The sequence below is a fragment of the Tamandua tetradactyla genome, chromosome 1 (genome assembly GCF_023851605.1).
Source record: "Tamandua tetradactyla isolate mTamTet1 chromosome 1, mTamTet1.pri, whole genome shotgun sequence".
NCBI lineage: Eukaryota > Metazoa > Chordata > Mammalia > Pilosa > Myrmecophagidae > Tamandua > Tamandua tetradactyla.
This window is the reverse complement of record NC_135327.1, coordinates 231,951,703-231,976,062: the sequence shown is the minus strand read 5'-3', so window position 1 is coordinate 231,976,062 and position 24,360 is coordinate 231,951,703. Positions and strand designations below refer to the sequence as shown.

Below are 24,360 nucleotides of genomic sequence, written 5' to 3'. Positions count from 1 at the left end.
CCCACTGTGGCACCATCCTCCCTCTCCCAAGCCTCTGACAACCAGTAGTCCTCCTTCTGTCTCTGCGGATTCGCATCTTCTGGTCATCTCTTGTAAAGGGAACCATGTCACGGGGCTTTGTGTGGATGGCTGCTTCCCGAAGTACCCTGTTTGCACTGCTCTTTCACACTGCAGCAGGGGCAAGACTTGATTCCTTTCGATTGCTGATCAATACTCCATTGTGTGATGGACGTGCCAGATTTCATTTATCCATCCATCCATCAACAGAATTTGCCTTCTTTCCACTTTTCAGTTATTATGAATAATCCTGTTATGGACATTGATGTTTTCATGTGAACAAGTTTTCACTTCACTTGGGCGTATGCTGGAAGTGGAATGGCTGGGGAGGTGGTGACTCCGGGTTTAACGTTTTGAAGAACCACCAACTGTTTTCCAAAGCAGCTGTACAATTTTATATCCCCACCAGCACTGCATGAGGGGACTAACTGCTCAACCTCCTTGCCAGCACTTGTTCTTGTCTGTCCTTTTTGACTATCCCAGCAGGGGTGAGGTTAGGGTTAGGGTTTGCATTTCTCTAATGACTAATGAAGTTGAGACCTTTCGATTGCTTCTTGGCTATTTAGAGAGCTGTCTATTCAGATCCTTCGCCCATTTTAAATTTGGGTTATTTTCTTTTCATTGCTGAGTTACACAGTTACTTCATACATTTGTATCTCTCAGGTGTAGGTCTGTGACCCACCTTGAACTAACCGGGGGTTTGGTGTGGGGAGACCCCCTTCATGCCTCCATGGATACCCGTGGTCCCTGCGTCACGGTTGAAGAGACTGTTCTTTCTCCAGTGAATTTCGCAGCCTTGTGGAGAGTCAATTGACCACAGATGGAGGGTGCATTTCTGGGCTCTCAGTTCTTTCCCAGTGGTGTGTCTGTCTGTCTGTCCTTATGCAGTGCCCGGCAGCCTTGATACTGTACTTTGGTGTAAGTTCTGCGGTCGGGAGGGGTGGGTCCTCCCCCATCTTACACGTTAGCCGGCCTCAGGAGGACACAGTTTTCGCAAAGCCTCAGCCCCTCCATCCCCCTCCTCCCTCCAGGCAGCGTACTCCTCCTCCTTGCTTCTCATTCTCCTTTCCTTTCAATTCGCATGTTTATTGGCCTTGTGGAGCTCTGCTCCTGCCCCCTGCTGCTGTTTGGTCCCCTTGGGCAGACTGATTTTAACAGCCTTTGCAAATCCAGACAACATATTTGGTCATTATTTAGACCTACTATTTTATAAAGTGTGAAGTCAGTGCTCACACATCTCCAATATTAGCCAGTGGGGAAGTTTTATTATTATGTGGGTGTACTGTTACATTTCTTTGGAGAGACTGGAGAAAATTGCAGGGGTTCGAAGGTGAGAGGAAGTAGCCTAAAGGAGGAAAGCATGACCCTGAGCGCCTCAAAGGAGCCAGTAGACAAGGCGCCAGGAATTTGGGGTACAGCCTTGGCTCCACCAGTGCTGGGCTACAGGCTCTGCAGGAGATCTGCTGCTGTGTCCCCTTGTGTAAGGTGAGGGGCTACAGGGAGGCGTGCTGACACCACCCACAGGGGCTGCAGTTGGATCCTCGGCTCTCAGCATGGGGGGCAGCATGGGGCCCTGTTCCCTCATCCTGAGGCAAAGGCCAGAGTACTTGCATTGAAGGCTTGGACAGGAGGGATGGGGGGCAGGAGGGGCACGGGGTGCTGGGAGGTGCTGGGGAGAGGGGCACATGGCGGGGGTATCCGCAGTTGCTGTCATCTGAGCCCTGACGCCTCCGGATGCTGCCTGCCCTTCGGGATCTCACTCGGTCCCTGCGACCAGCTCCAAGTCTGACTCTGGTGTGACGCATCCAGGCCGTCCTGCCCTCTGCACCTCATGAGAGAGCCGGGGGTCTGGAGGCTGGCCTGGGGACGGCCATGGACGAGCCAGATGGGACAGTGGTCAGCATCTTCATGCCGTCCTAGGGCATGGCACCAGCCTGGGGTCACACAAACCCAGAACAGGGCCAGTTCAGGGTGGCCGGGCTGGCTTCATTTGGGCCAGTGTGCTGCAGGAAGGTGCTGGGCCTAGCAAAGCCGTAATTCTTCTGATCTGCTGGGGCCAGAATGGGGCTCGCTGCAGATCTCAGGGCCCTGTTCTCCTAACAACACAGAGTGCTGGTGTCCTGGCGTGTGAAACGTGCCCATCGAGAGCCAGTCTGTTATAAGCCGCAGCATTTGGCACGCTGTCGTGGTTTTATTTTTCACTCTGATTCTTACACACTCAAAGGCTCCTCGGCACCAGCCAAGCCCAGCAGCCCTGCGGTTTCCCCCCACCTCCGCCCGCGCCCCCACAGCCCGGCCCCGCCCCGCCCCCTCGCTGCCTTCCCCCCCCCCTGCCCCGTCTGCGGGGCCCTGCCGCGGGGTCCCACCGCACCCCGCTCTACCGCGCGCCTCTTCCAGGGTTTGGAAACCACAGAGCGTTCCGCTTTCCTCGGAGGAGTCTGTGCTGGGTTTCGGGACCTTCCCGTGTCCGTGGCAGCTCCTTCCTCCTGGATCTCTCGCTCGCCCAGCGCGGCGGCCGGGTCGCCCTGCTCAGGCCTCTGCGGCTGGTGGCTCCCGCGGGACCCGCCCACCTCCCCGGGCCGCTGCCCTGACCGTGTCCCGGGCTCAGGGAACAACCTGCTCCCTCTCACCACGACTTCCCACGGCGGCCGGGGGGGCGCGGCTTTAAGGCCATCTGAACCGTGCAACCCCCCCATTCCTGCCCCACCCAGTTTGCCGGCCCCTGCCCCCGCTCCCCGCAGCGAGGGAAGACCTGGATCCCGCCCGTGGCTGTGGCTTCCCTCGGCTCCCCTCGGCTGGTCCAGATTCTCCCGACGTGGGCTGCTCCCTCGTCCCTGCGCGGGCCGCGCCTCCTGCTCGCCTGCCCCTGGCTCGAGGCCCTGAGCGCCGTCCCCTGTCCCCTCTCCCCCCACCTGGAGCAGCGCGCTACGGCTGACCCTAAGCGAAAGGGATCACTTAGCTCATCCGCTTGTTTAAGCTGCGATCCACGCAGTTTACAGTGGACATAATGATTGGCAAATACTTTCACAGGAGATGGTTCTGAAGGGGAGACCTGGCTAAGTTTAGGAAAGAGGGATTGGAAAGTACAGCCAGGCATCTGCAGGTAGGCTCACAGGCTCAGTGGTGGGTTGGCTTCCTCCAGGAATAAATTTTAGAACTTTCTTGTTTGCCATCCTAGTCTTTGAATTTATTTCAAGGGCTACAGTGGCTGTCATGGTCAGGTTCACGTGTCAACTTGGCCAGGTGGTGGTGTCTGTCATGTTGGGCAAGCACTGGCCTGTCTGTTACGATGAGGACATTTCATAGAATTAAATCATGATCATGTCAGCTGCATCCACAGCTGATTCCATTTGTAATCAGCCAAGGGGAGTGTCTTCTAACAATGATGATGCTCAATCTAATCACTGGAAGCCTTTTATGGAGGATTCAGAAGAGACAGCCTCTCTCTTTCTGCTTTAGCTGGTGAGCCTCTCCTGTGGAGTTCGTCCAGACCCCCCATCGGAGTCGTTGGCTTCAGTCTGCCCTGCGGATTTTGGACTGTGCATTCCCATGGTCACATGAGACACTTTTATAAATTTTATATTTGTGAGTGTTCCCTGTTGATTCTGTTTCTCTAGAGAACCCTAACTAATGCGGTGCCTCAGCAGGCAGAGTTCTCGCCTGCCATGCTGGAGACCTGGGTTCAATTCCTGGTGCCTGCCCATGCAAAATAAATAAATAAATTTATTTCAAATTAGGTCTCCGCTGAGAAGCTCGGCTCTGCCTGGAATATCTGAAAGGCACCTTCTACTCTGGCAGGAGGCCTTGGGCAGCTGGTCACTGACTCGTCCTCGGCGCGATGGGGGATGCCTGCCTCTGAGACTTCTCATCAGTATTCAAGATGCAGGATGCTCGTTGGGTCTGCTGCATGGCGAAGTGCCGACACATGAGAACCATTCTTATTGTTTTCAGTTTGCTGTCATTTTGCTAGCTTACAATTGGCATTTTACGAAGGGGCTCAGCCCTGGCACCTGGGGTAAAGCACATGCCATGCCACTGCAGTTGCAATAATGTCTCAGCTCCAGCCCTGCCTGGGGAGAGCAGCCGATACTGGGAGCCCTAGTTTGGCTCCCGTGATGTTTTACGTGGGTTCTACCTTGCGTGTGGTAAGGATCCACGCTTGCCGCTGGTTTATTCTTTGAAGGTTCTTTGATCTTTTCAAGATGGAAAACAAGTCACCAGAGCAGAAAGCCTTACGCGTCGACCTTCCAGATCACAGACCCCCGCGTTGTCTCCCGTAGCCAAGGTCTGGCGTCCAGAGCGCCTGTGGCACGTGTGCCTTCAGGGCAGTGGGTCAGCCCACGCTTGGCGGCGTGGATGGGCTGATCTTCTTGGTCGTTGGCCATCCTGCCTGTGGCAGGGAACACGGCTGCACAGCCCCCCATTCGCCCCTCCCCAGGTAGACTGGGCCTGCACAGTGGTGGCCCCGGGTGGCCCTGGGCAGTTCCTGGCTCGGGTCTGGCTGGGCAGAGCTGAAAGCCGGGACCTGGAAGGAGCCAGAGGCTGGGGCAGGCAGGCCAGTGCATGGTGCCCGACCTGGGATGGGGTTTGGGGCAGAAGACAGTGAGGGCAGCAGTGAGCTGTGGGCTTCACCCTGGGCCGCCAAGACGAGAGCCGCCGTGGGGTTCCCAGGGTATGTGGAGGGCGGAGACTGGGCCCCGAGCAGGAGTGCCCCTGCCTGTCCCTCCCTGGTGGGGCACAGGCACTGCCCACAGTGCAGACACAGCCCAGGGACACGTGCACACAGGTTTTCAGCGAAGCACAAGCTGTGCTTGGCCTGTGGGCCCTATCGTGTACCCTAAAAACTGTGTTTTAATCCTGACCTAGTATATGGGGGCAGCCATTTCGTCAATTCTGATTCAATACTGTGGAGTGAAACTTCTGATTAGATTATCTCCATGGAGCTGCAACACACCCAATTGTGAGTGTGAACTTTTGATTAGATGGAGATGTGACTCCACCCATGCAAGGTGAGTCTTGTTTAGCTTACCGGAATTCTTTAAAAGGGAAAACATTTTGGGGAAACCGGAAAAAGAAAAGAGTTACTTCAGAGCTGACAGAGACTTGGACGTTTGGAGATGCCTGGAGTGTCGACAGAGAGAGCAGATGCCTAGACGCAGGCAGAACCCAGCAGACGTCGCCATGTGCCTTCCCATGAGATGCTGACGAGCCAGAACCCAGAGTTGTGTCCTGGAGGAGCTAAGTGAAGGCCACAGATGCTTAGAGAGGAAACCACTGGCATCAGAAGCTGGAAGCAACAGAACCAGGAACAGGGACCAGCAGATGCCAGCTATGTGCCTTCCCAGCTGACAGAAGTTTTCTGGACAGCATCAGCCTTTCTTGAGAGAAGGTCACCTCTTGTGCCTTAATCTGGACATTTTCAGGGCCTTAGAATTGTAAACTTGTAACATAATAAATCCCATTTATAAAAGCCATTCCGTTTCTGATATATCGCATTCCAGCAGCTAAACACACCAGTACAGTATGCTAAGGTAGTGTCCGTGTGCTGGTGAGGCTGTTATCAGAGGAGGTGGCATAGCCACACGTCCCGGACATGGTCAGTACTGCACAACTTTGTTCTTGTGGGATCTGGGCTGTGGACTCAGGATCTCAAAAACATTGCTGGACAATGTCTGCAAAAGAAAAAATTCTTGCTCCTCCCTTTTCTTCCCCTACAAAATATCTAAGTTAAAGTATAAACTGTCAGCAAAGCTTTGGGGTAAGTGACTTCCTTACATTGTCTTCACAAAATGGACAAGAGTGGAGTGACCTGGCTCTTCTCGTCTGCACACTAAAATATATTCAGGAATCTTAGCACCTACTTAGCAGATGGTTTTGTGTGTTTAGAACTTGGTTATGTAACGTGCACTGCCTCTGAGTTAACAGTTAAAACCCCAAGGGCAGGCACACGTGGGGCCCTGTGGGGAGCCTCCACGGGCCGGGCAGTGCTCGCTCAGGCCTGGACAGCTGGCCAGGGGCCGCGGCTGCTCCCAAAGCCAGCCCTGCTGCTTTCCTTCCTCTGCGCCCAGCTCCACTGTGCCGTGGCCCATTGCACTTCAGTGTCAGCATGAGCTGGAGCCCTGCCAGGCCCACCTGTCTTGGGAAAGACCCCTGCCCAGTTCTCCTCGCAGGTGTTGGGGGGGCCGCTCCGTGTCAGACTGTTCCATGTCAGGACGCTGTAGTATCCACTCTGTGTCGGGAGGCCGGAATCCGCTCCGTGTCAGACTGTTCCATGTCAGGACGCTGTAGTATCCACTCTGTGTCGGGAGGCCGGAATCCGCTCCGTGCTGGGACTGTTCCATGTCAGGACGCGGTAGTATCCGCTCCATGTTGGGAGGCCGGAATCCGCTCCGTGTTGGGAGGCCACTGCGCCCCCAGCTGCCTACTCTGACCACACATGCTCTCTGGTCCCCCACGCTTTGTTGTTTCTCATCAGTCACCATGCATCAGCAGTTCACCTCCGAAATGCATCCACATCGATGACTTTTCTCTGACCCTGGGCCACTGGTGTCCCTTTGCCTGTGGCCTCATTTGTCCATGGCTGTGTAAGAAGCCACCCCAAAGCTTGAAGCCTTGAAGCAGGGGACCCACATCCTCGGGGCCCAGGGCCAGCTGGGCTAAGCCAGGCGGCTCTCAGGCCCTCCCTGGGGCTGCCGTCCTGGGGACCAGAGCAGCGTCCTCCAAGGGCCCAGCTGGAACACACACCCCAGTGCGTGTGCACAGCTGGCAGCACGCGGCTCTTTGCGGGAGCTCTGCTGGGGCTGCCACCACACGCCTTCCGGCAGCCTTGGCGGTGACCCAAGCTTCTCCCAGGTGGAGGTGGGTTCCCGCAGGTGTGAGCCAAGAGCAGGAGGCCCAGGCAAAGTGGCATGCTTCCTGGGACCACTTTGGAAGGCCGAGAGGACTTCTGCTGCATTGCCACTGACCAGGCCACGAGGGACTGCCCGGGTCCAGGGAGGAGTTGCAGTCACGGAGGGCACCCTGCAGGAAGCGGCCCGGTCACCACGCACCGCTGCGTGACCTGCAGGACTGACCAGCCAGTGGCCCTGGGGCTGGGCGTACCACCTGCGCACGCCACGCCACCTGACCTCCCTCAACCCTGCTTCTCGTCTCCAAAATGGGAATAAGACTGATCCTACCTCCCCTGCCCATGGTGGGAGTCAGACGAGCTCAGGTGTGGGAAAGTGCCCTGGAGAGTCGCACCGTGTGCTAGCCTGCATGGGAAGCCTTCCTGGGTGTGGGCGGCGAAACCGCCTTATGGGTGGGTGATCAGGCCTTGGGGCCATTGTGTGCTTCCTGTGGTCTCCAGCCCTTCTCACGTGAGTGGACAAACTACCATGCCTGTGAGCTGTGAGCTATGTGCTATGTGTTGTGAGCTGTGAGCGGAGAGCTGTGCTAATAGCCTAGCTGTGAGCTCTGAGCTATAAGCTGTAGTCATGAGCTGTGCACTGACTTCAGGGTCCCTAAGTGCCAGCATGGCTCCTGCCTGGGGGTACGGGAAGTGAAGCCGCTGAGATGGAAATTCAGTGTTGTCTTGTTCTGTTCTGAGTAGCTCAGCTCTATACCCATCCTGGCTGCAGAGGCTTTTCCACCTAGACGAGCTGGGAAACAAGGAGGGGCTTGCATCTCTGATCTGCCACTGAGGTAGAGCTTCCGGCGTCCTGAGCACCTGTGCCGAATGGCAGGTCTCAGAAATGACGCTTCGGATGGTTGTTCTGAGACATTACCTGGGAGCCTTCTGCGTGCGTCTCTGTGTAACTTCGATTTTTGGTAGTGACCTCTTAAAACAGCATGTTCAAGCTAACCCCGTGCATCCATGAGAAGGCATACTGCTCCACCAGTGAAAAGGGGAAACGCTGATACTGCAAGGCGTTTGTGCTGCATAAAGAGCAGCCATTCTGCATGCTTCTGCTAAGGATTCTAGAGGACACAACTCTGACATGCGGTAGAGGTCATTGGGACAGCGGCCGCCTCTCAGGGAGGTAGGCACAATCGTGTGAGCCAAGTCCTACAATAAATCTCATAATATTTGCATCATATATTACATTGCATATATATCTCTCCTGTCGGTTCGGTTTCTCTGAAAGGCTGAAAGGTTTTGGCACGAAGTGTTCTGATGGGGACAGCTTTGAATTGCAACAACAGCCAAAGTGGGTGATGGGCACGTGTGCCGTGATGCAGATTCACTGGAGATTTAATAGTAGAATCCACCTGGTGATCCCTCAGCTGCTCATTGTACAGTTCTTCCGACTTTTAAAAAAAGATTGTAATAAAATAAGATTATGACTTCAGAAAATCTAATATTTCTAAAAGCACAAAGGGTACCCTGGTTTGTTTTTTTCAGTGATGTAATATTCTTTTAAGTATTGAATGTCCTTAGAGAAATTAAGTTATTTGTCAAAGGTAAAGGAGAATTTATTCATTACGTTGCCTCTTCTCAGAATGTTGGATGAGACATTTAAAATCTGTAAATCTATAACTTCTCTGTTAAAGAAAGAAAATATACATATATGAACACATAAGGGTTTCTGAGTCTGCAATCGTGTTACATGAATCGCCATCACATTCAATTTACAATTCACAACTACTTGCTATCATATTTTTGGCTACACAGTTCCTCTCGCTGAACTCCCTTCTAGAAACGGTTGGTTCTGAAGCGCAGAACGAAGTGGGGGGAGGTGACGGAGCTCGGTTAAGGCGGTTGGAGGGCTTGACGGGGAAGCTCACCGCGGCCCACGTGGCGGGAACACCCGGCTTTGGGACATCAGCCCGCCGGCGTTCCCGAGGTCTGGGACGAAGATCTGGACGCTGCCAGGCGGCCATGCCCGTGTGGATGCCTGGTTTTCAGGCCGCGGGTCCGTGGGAAGATTCCCAGAGTGACCCTTCGGGCCCAAGACCGGCCGGGACACATGGCCTGGGGTGGTGGTGGTGGTGGCTGCGGGGCCCTGACACCGCGGGGTACCTGCCTGGGCCACCGTCCACCCAGCCCCGGCTGGCACAGGGGTGATGCACGTTTTCTTGCAATGTGAAGAAATATGCAAAGACGGCCGAAGGATGCGGGGGAAGGCCTGAGAGAGTGAAGGAAATTCTCTGAGTGCAGGATGGAAGGGCAAAGCGTGACTCAATGGCTGTGCTCACTGCGTGAGGGTGGCTAAGAGGAGAGGCTATGAAAAACTCCCAAGGAAAATAGGTTTGCATTGAGATACGGCTCAGCTGTGCAGAAGAATCTCTTGGCTTCAAGGTTGAGTAAGCCCTGGAAGGGTGGAGTCTTCGTCCTGGGAGAAGGACCCAAACAAGCCAGTTTCCGAGTATCCCCCCCACCTCCCCGGAGGCTGCAGCGAGCCCTGCCCGGGGCTGCCTGGGTCTGTGCCCAGCTGTGACTCCTCGCGCCTCTGTTAGAGTTTTGAAATATAGCTTGCTACTAAATTACATTTTTCTGGGCAATCTGTATGGAATAGCAACTTAAATTGTGACACTTAAAAACTCACCATATTAAATGATTTTTCTTTTCATTGGACTGTTCCCATAAAATGCTGCTACATATTGCTTTGGTGATTACTGAAAACACTTTGTAATTAGTTCTGTAATTAATAATGTGCAATATATTATGTTATTTTTTCATTTGATGCTCAAACAATCATCAAGGTAAGTTTTTATACTGCCAGCTGTCTCCGATGAGTCCTTTTCCATGGGTGCGAGTCCCCCAGCCCCACCCCCGGCACATGGGTGTTTGCCGTTCTCTGCATGGAGTCACCCTCCCCTGTCCCAGACCCTCAGAACTTGGGGCCCTGGACACATCACCCAGGTGGGTGCCTCGCCGTCCCGGCCGCGCCCACGGGGCCCCTGTCTGTGGTTTCTGCAGGGCAGAGCTGGCATCCTGCTGTGACGCTGCGCACAACGCTGTCGTCTCCCGCGACAACACTCCTGTGGGGACGAACCTGAGCTATGAGGTGGAGACCAGGAGGGGCGTCCAGGTGGGAGAGAGCATCTTTGGCATGCTGCCCGGGGTGAGTGCGGGCCGGCACGGGAGGCGAGCGGGGCTCTGTCCCTGCGGGAGGGGGTGCCCGCCCTGTGACCTGGCTGCGGGACAGAACAAGCCCCCTGGCCCTGAAATGGGATTTGTCACTTGTCCGTTTTCCTCCTGCTCAAGTCCTCCACAAAGGACTTGGGAATTGTGGAGAATAACTCCACTCCGTCAGGCAGGGTTCTCTCTGGAGTCCTTGCTGATGTAGGTCATGCTTCCAGAAGCTTCCGGGGCTGGCGTGCACCAAGTGTGCACGTGTTAAAGGAAGAAACAAGTGACTGATGTGGCATAACCACACCTGACACCATGAGACAGGTGTGACCTTCACGCCAAGCTGAACGGGGGAATCGGTCACAATGCCCCAGGGCCCATAAACCTCCACACTCGGCATCTTTCAAATGGAATCCCACTTGGTCAGTGGTTACGGCCAAGTCGAGTAGTGGACACGGAACCAGATGGGAGATGCTTTCTTTGAAAAGAAATAATCTAACCCCAACCTTTGGCTTTTCAGTGCCCATGCTTTGAGAGCCTTGAGTGTTTGTTTTGCATGCATTCATTCTAAATTTTAGAATTTGGGGCCTTTTTAATGATTTTTCTTCCTTTTAGGTTAGTCTTAGCCAGCGATTCTGCCATGCTCTACTAGTAATATGAAAAAGTTGGAACAACCTGAATATTCATCATTGGATGATTGGTCAGAACAATGAAAAATAGCATTTAATCACATTTTGTACAAAAAAAATGAGAAAATATACAAATAAGAAGGTCAACATAATTGACTTAACAGAAACTAGAAAAGTCACGTGGAAAAATATACCCAACCACAAGTTTTCAACCATTTTTGTTTCATTTATATTTTTCCTATTACAAAGTAAACATGCTGGTCATAAGACAATCTAATTAGAAGAAAACAATAATAAGACATTTAGTCCCCTGCATGCACAGTTCCCGGTGTCAGCACGCTGGAATGGCCTTTTCACTCAGTACTTAACTGTTTTCTCCATTAGTGAGGTCACTTCATACATGAAATTGACTAATGGCAGGATGTTAGGTTCTTATAATATAATTCTCTTTGGTTGAACCTTTGATTTCTTTGAGCTGATTTATTGTCTGTCATGTAAGCTGTCCCAATATATTTTTATGGCAAACAAAGCAGAGGTAGAAGAATTTGGTGAGAATGAAAAGGAAAAAGAAAATGATAGAAAAAACAATACTGAACATTTTCTGAAAGAAAGTGGGACAGGCATTCTCACAAGTGCCCTCGCGAGACGCTCCATGGACGCTGGCTGACCAGCCCCTGCCTGGGGCACATGTACGCTGTCCCCCCCAGAGCCTCAGCCCCCAGGGCCTCACACACACACACTCACACATGCACACACGCCCAGGGCCTCACACACACGCACACACACACACACACACTCACACACTCACGCCCAGGGCCTCACACGCACACACACACACACACTCACACACGCACACACGCCCAGGGCCTCACACACACGCGCGCACACACACACTCACACACGCACACACTCACGCCCAGGGCCTCACACATGCACACACACACACACTCACACACGCACACACGCCCAGGGCCTCACACACATGCACACACACACACACTCACACACGCACACACTCACGCCCAGGGCCTCACACACATGCACACACACACATACACACACACGCCCAGGGCCTCACACACACACTCACACACGCACACACTCACGTCCAGGGCCTCACACACATGCACACACACACATACACACACACGCCCAGGGCCTCACACACACACTCACACACACACACACTCACGCCCAGGGCCTCACACATGCACACACACACACTCACGCCCAGGGCCTCACACACATGCACACACACACACACACACACCCAGGGCCTCACACACATGCACACACACACACACACACACGCCCAGGGCCTCACACATACACACATGCACACACATACACACACACACGCCCAGGGCCTCACACACACACACTCACACAGGCACACACTCACGCCCAGGGCCTCACACACATGCACACACACACACACACACGCCCAGGGCCTCACACACATGCACACACACACACACACACACACACACGCCCAGGGCCCCCCCACGTCCTTGCGGTGAGTGATGTCGGCTCGGCTGCCCTGCTCTGGGCACACCTGAGGGGGTGGCGGGTACTGGGTACCCCAGAAGGAATGAAGCACACACTGGGAGACCTGCCATTTCAGATTTACACTGATCCTCAAAACTCCGTCCTCTGACGTTGCTAAGGGACTTGAGGAGGACACAGTGAAGCTGATTCTCACTGCAGAGAGGCGGTGAGCGCTGCACCCGCTCTCCTAGAAGGTTCACCCCAGCGCCGAGATCCAGAGTGTGGGCCTGGCCTCCCGGGGGCCACGAAACCTGAGGAATTCTTCCTCGTTGGGGGCTCAGTCTGAGAGATGTTTCCCTCCGAGATCACTTCTACTCTTCCAGAAAGAACACATCTGCATTTCTCATTCCTCTCTATCGATAAATTCAGATTTATTCTCAGAACCGCTTAGCAAACGCCTCTTGAGCTAGAAGTTGGACCCGGGCTAGCGTGAGGTGCCTGGGACACGGACGCGAAGAGGCAGGCGCTCTGCAGGCCACGCGGGTGCGGGGAGGGAGACATGCGGGGAGGGGCCGGGGTGGTGCGGGAGGGCCCGGGGCAGCGTGGACTGCAGGCGTCCAGCCTGGACGAGCTGTGCACAGCCCTACTTGGGGGAACAAGCAGCCACGCAGGGAGCACGGGCGGGGTGGCAGCTGTGGCCACTCGGGGCTCTGTGGCCGCTCAGGCCCTGCCCCGGAGAGCTCTTCGGCCAGGGCAGGTGTCAGGCCCCCGCAGCCATGCGCCCGCCCCCAGCCGCCCTGCACACTGGGTGGTCCAGGTGGCCAGTGCACTCAGCACTCCCGAGCCCCCAGCCGTCGGGGCTGGAGAGAAGGAGGAGCAGTTGAGGGCCCTGAGCCCGGGAAGACCCTGGCAGCTGTGGGGGCAGAACCAGCCCTGGGGGCCGATAGGGCTGGGCGGGGCCCGGGCTGTCTCCCTCGGGACCTGACCCCACGGGACAGAACAGCGAGTTTCCAGCCCGGGCTGGGCAGGTGCTGTCCAGAAAACGGACAAGCCTGGACGTTGATTTGAAGTAGCTGGCTTGTCCACAGAAAACCTGTGCAGAATGAAGAGCGGGTCACTGCTGCTTTCCAGTTGTCTTCTCCCTGGCTGAAAATTCCTGCTTCCTGGAGAGGCACCCTGGGGGGTGTTACCGCTCCCACTTTATTTGCTTAACTATCTGGTGCAAAATGTCATTATTTTATGTTATGTGCTGCATCTGCATCATGCTCTGTATCGCACGATGTGAGCCTCCCGAGAGGGTTCCGTGACGACTTCTTTGCAGTCCGCCGGCCCCACGCCCCGCGCCCCGCCTCGGTGGGGGGGCCAGGCTGCCGCGAGGCCGTGACTGGGGGCCCTGCCCCTCCCCGCAGGTCCAGCCGTTCGGGCCCCGCCCGCTGCGCCGCTGCGCCGTGGTAGGGAACGCGGGAATCCTCAACGCGTCCCTCTGCGGGGCGGAGATCGACACTGCCGACTTCGTCTTCAGGTAAGGCCTGGGGCTCGTGCTCTCGAGGAGGGGTACGGAGACCCCGTGTAGACACTGGCTCTTAACCCCGTCGCTCAATTGTACAAATTGCGGGGCGGCCTTTCCTGGCAGGTGATGCGGATCACAAGTTTCTCAGAATGTTGGCACCAGCCAGAGAAAAGTAGGCAACGGCCAGGTCTTTCAGGAAACTTTGGGGGGAATGAGGCGGAAGGGGAGTCTGCTCTGCAGGCCTTGTCAGGGCCTTTGGGTGCCTTGGAAGACCTGCCGAGCCACACTGCGGGGCTCGCCCGGCCATGTAACCCGTTTTCTACAGAGCATTTCAATCAAGTTTTGTTCTGAGACGATACTTGGGAAAATGCTGGTCTTGGCATTTTACAGCCGTTTCTGTCTCAGAACCAGGAAAATCTGGCACAGCTTCCAAATTCTAGTCTTAAACTTTTCTGCCGCCATACCAGTCAGCTGGGAAAAGCAGGGCCAGCCAGGCCACTCTGCTGGCCCCTCCGAGGGGCCATGTCCCAGCCCCGCCTCCTCCAGGAAGTGCTGGGAAGGAGGGCGGCCTCTGAGCGCGGTTTCTCTGAAATGAACCTTTTTGAAGAGTAAACAGTAATCAGTTTCTTCCTGCTTCGGGAGCACAGCCTTCATCCATTAGAGGAGGTCCTGTGATCGCTCTCCACTTAATGCTACCCTTTTCAGCAAACTAGAAAGAAACAAGATTTTCAATGACTGTTTTTCTTTCACTTTATTCTCATTTTAAAATCTTACTCTGAAGGTAACAATGGAAGAACAATAGACCAACACTTATTGAATATGGTTTTCATGATTAATGTTTAAATGGTCAATAACTGAATGAAAAAGCCATAATGTAGATGAGTAATTTTCCTTATAATTGACGTTTTATATAGACTTAAAATTTGTGCCTAAAAAAAATGTATGCCTAAACATTTTCATTTTATTTTAGGGCAAATATTGGAAATACAATAAGTTTCATTTTAAAAACTAATAGAGATATGGGCACTATTCATTTGTAATTCTAAAATAAATATTATGCTTCTAGAATCTGTAATTGCTCATGCCAGATATTTTAATGAATGTTGAGTTCCTTTTGAAATTAACCATCCAAGCTGAAAAGCAGAAAAATGTATTTAATGTCTAAGCTGGCACTTATTTTGGTGACGCACGTTCAGAGTTTATAAAACAATCTGGAAGTTGTTTGTTATTTTCTTCTGCAGGCGGTGGGGTGGATGGGCTGGGATTTGAACCCAGGTTTCCCGCATGTCAGGCAAGAATTCCACCACAGAACTGCGAAAGTTGCTTATTATAATTGTTTTCACTTCAAACGGTCGGGGGCTGTGAACTAAGTATGTAAGGAACGAAAGCAGGCAAGGAAGGGGCCACGTGGCTGCTGCCTGTGTACACACCCAGGATTTCCCCAGGGCCCTTCGGGCTTCACAAGTGTCCAGGACTCTTCTAGAAAGTGGGATGTCCCCAGAAGCCCACTAATCAGGCCGTTTCTGTGACCTGCTGAATATGGTACTGAGTTGTTTTTCCCCAAGTGCCATGTTTAACAATTTTCAGACATGTTTTACATTGGGCAGGGAAGTTCGTGTTTCCTGGGTTTGCTTGTTTTGGAAAGGAAGGGGCAGGATCCTTTCACCTCCGTGCCCTTTCAGAAGGCGGCACCTCAACTGCCGGAGGCTGAAGGCGCCACACACGCTCCCTTCTGTGCATCGCTTTAAAGAAACGGTCCCCTTGAAATTCCGTGAGCGGCACTTAGGGAGTCAGAACCAACTTGCCCTTCCTTCTGATGGGAAGATAAATTACTAAAGTTTACAGTTCTTAATTTGTTTTCCAGTTTAATGACAAATTAGCACTCACAGGAGAATGAGAACATCACCATGAAGCCATCATTGTCGGGACGTCAGGGCTTTACTTATTAGCGGTGTAACTGGTGGGAAGGATGTCCACGTGAGAATCAGGAGACTCAGTATCTTGTGTAGGCAGTCTTCACTTCTGGGAGACTCTGTAGCTTCTTCACAAACCTCAGTATTTTCCATCCGTAAATGACCGTGGTGGCCCTGTGGGAATGCAATCCAGTAAAAGCAGCAGTGCTGATAAAGGGTTATACACGCTTCACCAGCCAGGCGGGGTGTTGGTGTCATCTCAGGCTCTGGCCTTATAAAGTTGTCGATGCTGCAGGGGTGTGTCCTGTGCCCTGCAAGACTGTCCTGCGAGGGGGTCAGTGGTCTGCAGCTTCAGCCAGAAGGCAGGTGGCTGAGGGCAGTGGTCATGCGAGTGCATGCTTGTGTTTTCACGAGTGCGTTTAGAAAGTGGTTCCCACCCGCTCCAGGTGCAACCTGCCCCCGACGGCGGGGGGCGTCGGCCGTGACGTGGGCAGCAAGACCAGCCTGGTGACGGTCAACCCCAGCATCATCATGCTGCGGTGAGTCCTCCACGCCCGGGAGAGCAGGCGGCCACGCCTGCAATGGCAGTGCCCCTCCGGGGTGGTGCTCCCTCAGGCAGGGTGCTCCCTCAGGGGTGGTGCTCCCTCAGGCAGGATACTCCCTCAGATAGGATGCTCTCTCAGGGGTGCTGCTCCCTCGGGGTGGTGCTCCCAGGACCGAGCTAAGGGCAGGTGGTGAGGTGGGAGTAGACTTTTCTCCTCTCTCTTCAACAATAGTGAATTACTTTCCGTCAATTTTCATTCAGTTTGACATTGAAAGCCCGTTAAAAAAAAAAGCAACTTAATCTCTTTATACACCTCAGAATTAGTCCTAGAAGAACCTGCAAAATGCAGTTTTCATTTTAAACAGCTTGTTACTAAAACAAATTATTATAGTGTTTTAGGTTCTTAGGTGTAATTGCTAGGAAACGTAGGTTGATTAGTAAACTTTTCACACATAGTTTCACTCCACTGTTTTCATCAAAAGTGACTAATTTTGTTATGAATTGACTATGGCCCTATAATTACTTCAGTTAGTCTCTTGAGAAATAATAAAACATCATATCTGCCTCCCTAAAACTCACTTTCTCAACACACACACACAAAATAGTTTTTGTGCTTACAGGTATATTTACTAAGATTCCATTTAAATCATATATATGAAGATATCACAATGCAGGGAGGAATTTAAAATACATCTATATATTTTTTTTTTTTTTTTTTTTTAAAGAGAGAGGGAGGAAGGGAAGGAAAGACAGAGAGAAGGAAGGAAGGATGGAAGGAAGGAAGGAAGAAAGGGAAACATCTTTAAACACTTTCTTGTTTTATTGTATTTTGTTTGTTTGTTTGTTTTTTACATGGGCCGGGGCCGGGAATCGAACCGAGGTCCTCCGGCATGGCAGGCAAGCACCTTGCCCGCTGAGCCACCGCGGCCCGCCCTACATCTATATTTTATAGATATATTTTATTGTATACCTATATATCATATTTGCATATAGATATATTTTAAGTTTTCTAAAGAAAACTTTATGACATACTTGCAAAAGGAGCACAAATGACAAGGGTACAGCCCAACGAATTCTTAAAAATGGATATAGATATTTTGAGGTGTGCTGTTTGAGAAAACATTTTATCATTATAAATTTGGACGGTGTTTCAGCATCAAAAAGCAACCTTAGAAAAAATGACTGAGTTGGAAGATGAAACAGTGTAAGGAATGTCCGCCCATGAGCAGAAGTCGAGCAGCGAGGTAGAGGTGGGGAGGACAGGTGTGTGCAGCAAGGTAGAGGTGGGGAAGACGGGTGTGTGCAGCGAGGTAGAGGTGGGGAGGACGGGTGTGTGCAGCGAGGTAGAGGTGGGGAGGACGGGTGTGTGCAGCGAGGTAGAGGTGGGGAGGACGGGTGTGTGCAGCGAGGTAGAGGTGGGGAGGACGGGTGTGAGCAGCGAGGTAGAGGTGGGGAAGACGGGTGTGAGCAGCGAGGTAGAGGTGGGGAGGACGGGTGTGTGCAGCGAGGTAGAGGTGGGGAAGACGGGTGTGAGCAGCAAGGTAGAGGTGGGGAGGACAGGTGTGTGCAGCGAGGTAGAGGTGGGGAGTACAGGTGTGTGCAGCCAGGTAGAGGTGGGGAGGACAGGTGTGTGCAGCGAGGTAGAGGTGGGGAGGACGGGTGTGTGCAGCGAGGTAGAGGTGGGGAGGACGGGTGTGTGCAGCGAGGTAGAGGTGGGGAGGACGGGTGTGTGCAGCCAGGTAGAGGTGGGGAGGACGGGTGTGTGCAGCGAGGTAGAGGTGGGGAGGACGGGTGTGTGCAGCGAGGTAGAGGTGGGGAGGACGGGTGTGAGCAGCGAGGTAGAGGTGGGGAGGACGGGTGTGTGCAGCGAGGTAGAGGTGGGGAGGACGGGTGTGAGCAGCGAGGTAGAGGTGGGGAGGACGGGTGTGAGCAGCGAGGTAGAGGTGGGGAGGACGGGTGTGAGCAGCGAGGTAGAGGTGGGGAGGACGGGTGTGTGCAACGAGGTAGAGGTGGGGAGGACGGGTGTGTGCAGCGAGGTAGAGGTGGGGAGGACGGGTGTGTGCAGCGAGGTAGAGGTGGGGAGGATGGGTGTGTGCAGCGAGGTAGAGGTGGGGAGGACGGGTGTGTGCAGCGAGGTAGAGGTGGGGAGGACAGGCTCGGGGGAGGGGCCGGGGCCCGGCTGGGGCGCGGTGAGGGTCCTGCTGGGATGAGTTTCGCTGAACCCGCTTTGCCTCTTTCGCACGCAGAAAGGTCAACAGCTCCCTTTTGACCAGTGGTGGTCATAAGTCCAGTGTCATGTTTCCATCGCCACGACTCTGATCGTTGTGACGGCTCGTCACTGAGGTTGTTGTTGCATTTGGCAGATACGGAAACTTGAAGGAGAAGAAGGCAGCCTTCCTGGAGGACGTGGCCGCGTACGGCGACGCCTTCCTCCTCCTGCCCGCCTTCTCCTTCAGAGCCAACACGGGCACCTCCCTGAAGGTCTACCGGACCCTGGAGAAGGCCAGCGCCAGGCAGAAGGTCCTCTTCTTCCACCCCACGTACCTCCGGCGCCTCGCCCGGTTCTGGCGGACGCGCGGTGTGACGGCCTACCGCCTGTCCTCGGGCCTGATGGTGGCGAGCGTGGCCTTGGAGCTGTGTGAGCACGTGCGCGTGTACGGCTTCTGGCCCTTCTCGAAAACGGTGGGGAACTCCCCGGTCAGCCACCACTACTACGACAACCAGCCCCCCAAGCGGGGCTTCCACGCCATGCCCGAGGAGTACCGCCAGGTCCTCCGGCTGCACGTCAAGGGGGTTCTCCAGCTGCAGCTTGGCAAATGCGGCGCGGCCGCGGCGAGGGCCTCGGGTGGCAACACGAGCGTGATGCGGGAGTGACGCTGTTTGCAGGCGCCGAGGCTGGGGTGCCGGGGTGCAGTGGGAGGAGCCGAGCCTTGGCATGACCGAAGCTGGTCCCCCGAGTCGCTCAGTTGTTCCAATCATCTTCCCTGGGAGATGGGGACCCTGCGCGCCACCTCATAGAAATGAGGATGACCATCCAGGAGATCCCTGGGAGAGTTTGGGCAGGGGTGGGAACTGAGGGAACCTTTCCTCGGTAGGACTCACAGGGCCGTTTTCACCCTGGCCGGGCTGCTTCTAAATGGTGCACGGCCTTGGAGACCCTCTCTGAAGAGAGCCACTGACCTGCCGATGGGATTAGGGATTGGGGATTCGCCCCTGGGGGGCCGCTGTCTCACCCGTAATGTCCTTCGTGTGCTTCTTGCCCCTTGGGGAGGGCACCCAGGAGAGCTCTGAGACAAGGACCTGCCCTGTGACGTGCGCCTGTGGTGGCAGCTGCGGTGACAATGGGCTGCTCTGGGGCCATTTCTTTCCCCCCCTTGTCTACACTTTTCTCCACCACTCTTTTGTACTTTTATATTAGCTTCCCGCCTCACCCTTAAACATTTTTTTGCACTGACAGCATCTCCTTCAAGGGCAGGAGCCTCGGCGCCTGTTTCCCATGGGTGGCTCTGCGGCTTGTTCGAGAACCTCAGGCGCAGCCGGCCCCGCGGCACCCGCCCTGCGCCCGGGTGGTCAACGCGCGTCTTGCACGGCCCTGAGTGTCACAGTCACAAACGCGGTGAAGCAAGAGGAGGAGGCGTGGAGAGTAGCGGCAGGAGAATTCAGAAGACGGGGGCACCTCGGGGGGGGGGGGTGACTTCTGAACCAGACCTAGGAAATGAGAAGCGCCCAGGCGAGGGGCGGCGAGCAGACCTGGCGGGTTCAGACCCGTCCAGACAGGGCGTCTGAAGGTGGGCGTGGCTCTGCCCCGAGAAATGCCCCCGGAGGCCGGGTGCAGCGGGGGCTGGGGGCTGGGCGCTGGGGTGGGGGCTGGGGTGGGGGTGGCTCGGCAGCTGGGGTCGCGGTGCGCAGCCGTGCCCTGGAATGGCACCAGCCTGACTGCTTTCCAGGAAGGCTGTCGGGGTGAAAACATGCAGGAAAGGCGACAGCGTCCGTGGGAAGTGAAGCTGCTCACCCAGGCATCAGGAAATCGAGTCCCGGGCAGGCACTGGCACCGGCTCCCACGCCTCTCGCTTGCGCGCCGCAGCGCCGCTTCTCGCAGGTGGCCCGGCACTCCTGGCCCCGGTGGCTGCGGGGACACTTTCCCATGACCGCTGGGCCGCCCCGAGGGGGATGGACGCGGAGGGGAGCAGACGGCTCCGCACGGGGACACAACTGTGAGCCACCTTTGCCGGTCCTTCTCTCGGCCAGTTACCGTGTCGCGCGCCTGTTCGCCCCGAGGACGCGTCGCTGCCAGTGGCTCGTTTGGCGGAAGCACAACTCTAATTACAGCCGATATTGTGCTGTTCCTTTAGTTCCCACTCTTATCTTTTCTTTTATAGAAATTGAAACCTATTAGCTTCATAAATCAATTAAAGGTTCATCTATAAATACTTTCCAAAGGAAGAACTGCTTTCTGTTACATAACATTTTATTTACTGTCTTTCCTTTTGAGGTGGTGAACAGGCGGTTATGCTGTACCGCTCCTAAAGGATTTAATTAGTTTTGAATAATCTGGTAACTCTACTGATAGTATCTCAATCACATTACTAGCAATGGGTTGCTAAAAATAGATCAAAACATCCTACTATCTTATACTTAGTAAAATGTTTCCCTCACAATGTTTTATGGCAACTGGAAACAAACTTTTCTTTTTTATGACATTGTAAAAAAAGGAATAAAAATAATATACTGAAATATATCATTAAATATTCAATATGGGTGTGAAGTATATGTTATTAAAATAAAAATTACCTATGATTAGAACATTGAAGCTTCCTGAAGTGTTTCCCATACACATCCATAGATGCTTTCGGTAGGGACCCCCGGCGGGCTGCAGCTGTGAGTGTCTCTGCCGCGGGGCGGGACCCTGCGCTCCTCACATGTGCAGAAGAAAAGGTTTGGGTTGCACCACACCTGTGCACCCAGGTGGAGCACGGTCCCTGGAGGGTTTGTCGTGCTGTGCCAATAATGTCCTTTTGTTCCAAAACAGAAAATTTTTATAATGTTCTAAAATATAACACAACATGGATTTTTGATTATACAGCCGATTGGCCCTTAACTCGTCAGACGTCAATCACAGTTGTTTTTGTCCTGTGTTGGTGAACTGTCACACATTTTCCACCAAGGTCAAAGCGAAAGGCAATGCTGGGACTGCACGGGGTGGCTTTGCAGCTGGCCGAGTCCTGCCAAGGCGCTCTCGGGGCCTCCGGGTGTGCGGGCTCTGCCGAGGTCCACCGGCCCCTCTGCTCCCAGCCACGGGTCCTGGGCACTGGGAGGGAACAGCGCGGGCACGAGGCGCCTTCGTGGTCTGCTTTGGACTCCCTCCCAGGGGCACCTGTGGCCTGTGGCCCGGGAAACCCTGACAGGAGGCCCCATGGCACTGGGCAAGGTTGAGACAGAACAACAAGATTTTAAAACAAGTTGCAGGTGTTTGTGCAAGCGTGGGGCCCCGTGGAGGGCTGGCATGTGCACACCAGTCCTTGGAGTCTCTGATGTTTTTTCCCCTCCTAACAAAGGATAAAGGCAAATAGATTATGCCTTTCATGAAAATGTCTCATTCTGCATGCAAACTCCAACTCAGAAAATATGGGGGCTCTCAGCCAATCAGGCAGTGACATTTTTTGAGGACATTTTTTTCTATGTACGGAATACTGAATTAGTTGTAAGTCAGGACTGTTTTGGGCTCGATCTTTCCTTGCTCACCACAAATGTACCAGTTAAGTAGTATACCAAGTACACGAGTCACTCCCTGAACGTGGGAAGTTTTAGAAAAGTTGGGAAACTTTTGGATAACAGCTCCACAAACATCCTAAATAGCTGCCACATAAGTATAGATAAATCACAATACGTTATAGGATCAAAACATGCGAAGTGCTTTGTGTATGTCGTGAGATGTGGAATTGCTCTGCTCCCAGTCACGTAAAAATCTGCGGAAATTCACATCCTGCACGGCGGCACGTGGCCTGTTGAGTCCGCCTCTTCCTTTCTGCGTGATTGAAGCCACCACCTGAAGTCACTGGTGTCCAGTGTCCTGCAGGGTCAGGGGGCTGGTGCCTCCTGAGGGGGACGGGAGGAACAGAGGGATATTTCTTTTGCCCTTTCTCACTCTGGGCCTTCACTCTTCCAAAGACATTCTGCTTTTTATCAAAAGAAATGTGAGTGGTACAGGACAAAGACATACGCTGATGTAAAGGGGAAAGGACAAGCTCTTTAAAAGACACTATTGGAGCACTGGCTTATGATATGGAGGAAAATAAATCATTACATTATACTATCTGTGAAGTTGGACTTCAGGTAGATTAAAAGTGAATTAAAAGGTAGAACTATAAATCTAATAGGAGAATATGTCTGGGCTCTAGATGAAGGACTGAACTTCTTAAACACAATCCTAAAGTAAATGTATTTAATTACGTTAAAGAAATGAAGGTGATGGCTATATCTAAATAAAGGAGTTCTAGTGAGTGAATGACACCTGAAACAAAGTCAACAGACTGGGGACTGGAATAACTTTTAGTACTGAATAAAGCTGGTAAGACATTAACAGAGACATTTCAAGGAACTGTAAATTAACACGTCAAAGACTGGAAACCTAAACCAAAAGTGAGCAGTGGAAGAGAACACGAGATACCCAGGGAAGAGTGAATGGCTGGTGGAAACAGGAAGACACTGAAACGTAGCAGTAGTCTGAGAAATGAAACAAACTGAGGCGCCATATCCATCATGTTGGCTGAAACGAGGTGGTTAATTCCACGTGTCAAGGATGTGGGAAGCACCCACTGGCTCTGCCCCTTTGGAAAGTCGTCGGAGCACTTGGGGAAAGGGGCCCGTGGTCCTCACTGTCAGACCACCTTCCCCCATGGTGCTGGCAGGACGGTGGTCCACTGTCCATCTCACGCGGAGTGGGCGGGCGGCTCTGGACCCTTGGTGTCCTGCTTTCCTGGGGCTGCATAACATGGTCTCACAGACTGGGCGGCTTGAAACATAGGCGTGCATTGTCTCACAGGCCTGGCGGTCAGACGGCCCAATCCAAAGTGTGGCAGGGCAGCGCTCCCGCTGAACAGGGGAGGGCTGGCGGTGGCCTGCGGCCCAGCCCAGTCTCTGCCTCCAGCACTTGGCCGTCTTCTCGCTCCCACTGCCTGTGTCCCCATGTCCACCTGTTATAACGATGCCTGTCATATTCAGTTAAGGCCCATTCGAATCCTGTTTGGCCTCATCTTAACAAGTAATATGTTCAAAGATCGAATTTCCAAATAGGACCTTGGAGGGACCAGACGTTAGATCTCAAACAGTTCAATCCATAACACGTGGTGCGAAGTACCACACAGCAATAGAAGCAACTTACGGGATGTGCAGACAACCTTATAATAGAGTATAAGAGGAAAATGAGAACAATAGCACAATGCCATTTGTGCTGGTTTAAACTGTTGTGTACCCCAGAAAAGCCATGTTCTTTATCCTAATCCAATCTTGTGACAGAACAATTGTGGGTAGAGTCATTGTTATAAAGTTGTTTCCATGGAGATGCGACCCTCCAATTGTGGGTGGGACCCTTTGATTAGGTTGTTTCCATGGAGATGTGTCTCCACCCATTCAAGGTAGGTCCAAATCCATCTTTCTGGAGTTCTCTAAGAGGGAACCATTTTGGAAAAAGTTCAGAGCCAACACAGGCAGAAACATTTGGAGATGCAGGAAGAAAACACCTGAGAAAGCTGTTTGAAACCAGAAGGGTCAAGGACTAGCAGATGCCAGCCATATGCCTTCCCAGCTGACAGAAGTATTCCAGATACCATCAGCCTTTCTTGAATCAAGTTATCTTTCTCTGGATGCCTTAATTTGGATATTTTTAAGGCCTTAGAATTGTAAACTTATAATTTAATACATTCTCTTTATAAAAGCTGATCTATTTCTGGCATATTGCATTCCAAGCTAAAACACCATTTATTTGCATTAAAACATATGAATACATATATACATGCATATTCAAAAATCTTTATCAAAAACAAAAGTGGAGAGAAGAGTTTGTACCAGTTTGAAACTGTTGTATACCCCAGAAAAGCCGTGTTCTTTAATCCTTATTCAATATTGTAGGGTTTGATGTGGCATGTTCATTGTGGGTCTGACCTTTT

The 24,360-nt window shown here is 53.0% G+C and overlaps 1 protein-coding gene across 1 annotated transcript in view; it reads left to right on the top strand.

Moving 5' to 3' along the window:
* The window catches only part of ST8SIA6 (ST8 alpha-N-acetyl-neuraminide alpha-2,8-sialyltransferase 6), a 102,076-nt gene extending 81,214 nt beyond the window's left edge, over window positions 1–20,862 (top strand). The window contains exons 5-9 of the mRNA XM_077154644.1: window positions 9,959–10,103; window positions 13,638–13,750; window positions 16,098–16,190; window positions 18,559–19,983; window positions 20,143–20,862. Of these exons, the coding sequence (XP_077010759.1) occupies window positions 9,959–10,103; window positions 13,638–13,750; window positions 16,098–16,190; window positions 18,559–19,069 (862 nt within the window). The 3' untranslated portion in view covers window positions 19,070–19,983; window positions 20,143–20,862. The remainder of the gene's footprint in view (window positions 1–9,958; window positions 10,104–13,637; window positions 13,751–16,097; window positions 16,191–18,558; window positions 19,984–20,142) is intronic.
* The last annotated feature ends 3,498 nt before the right edge of the window (window positions 20,863–24,360 follow it).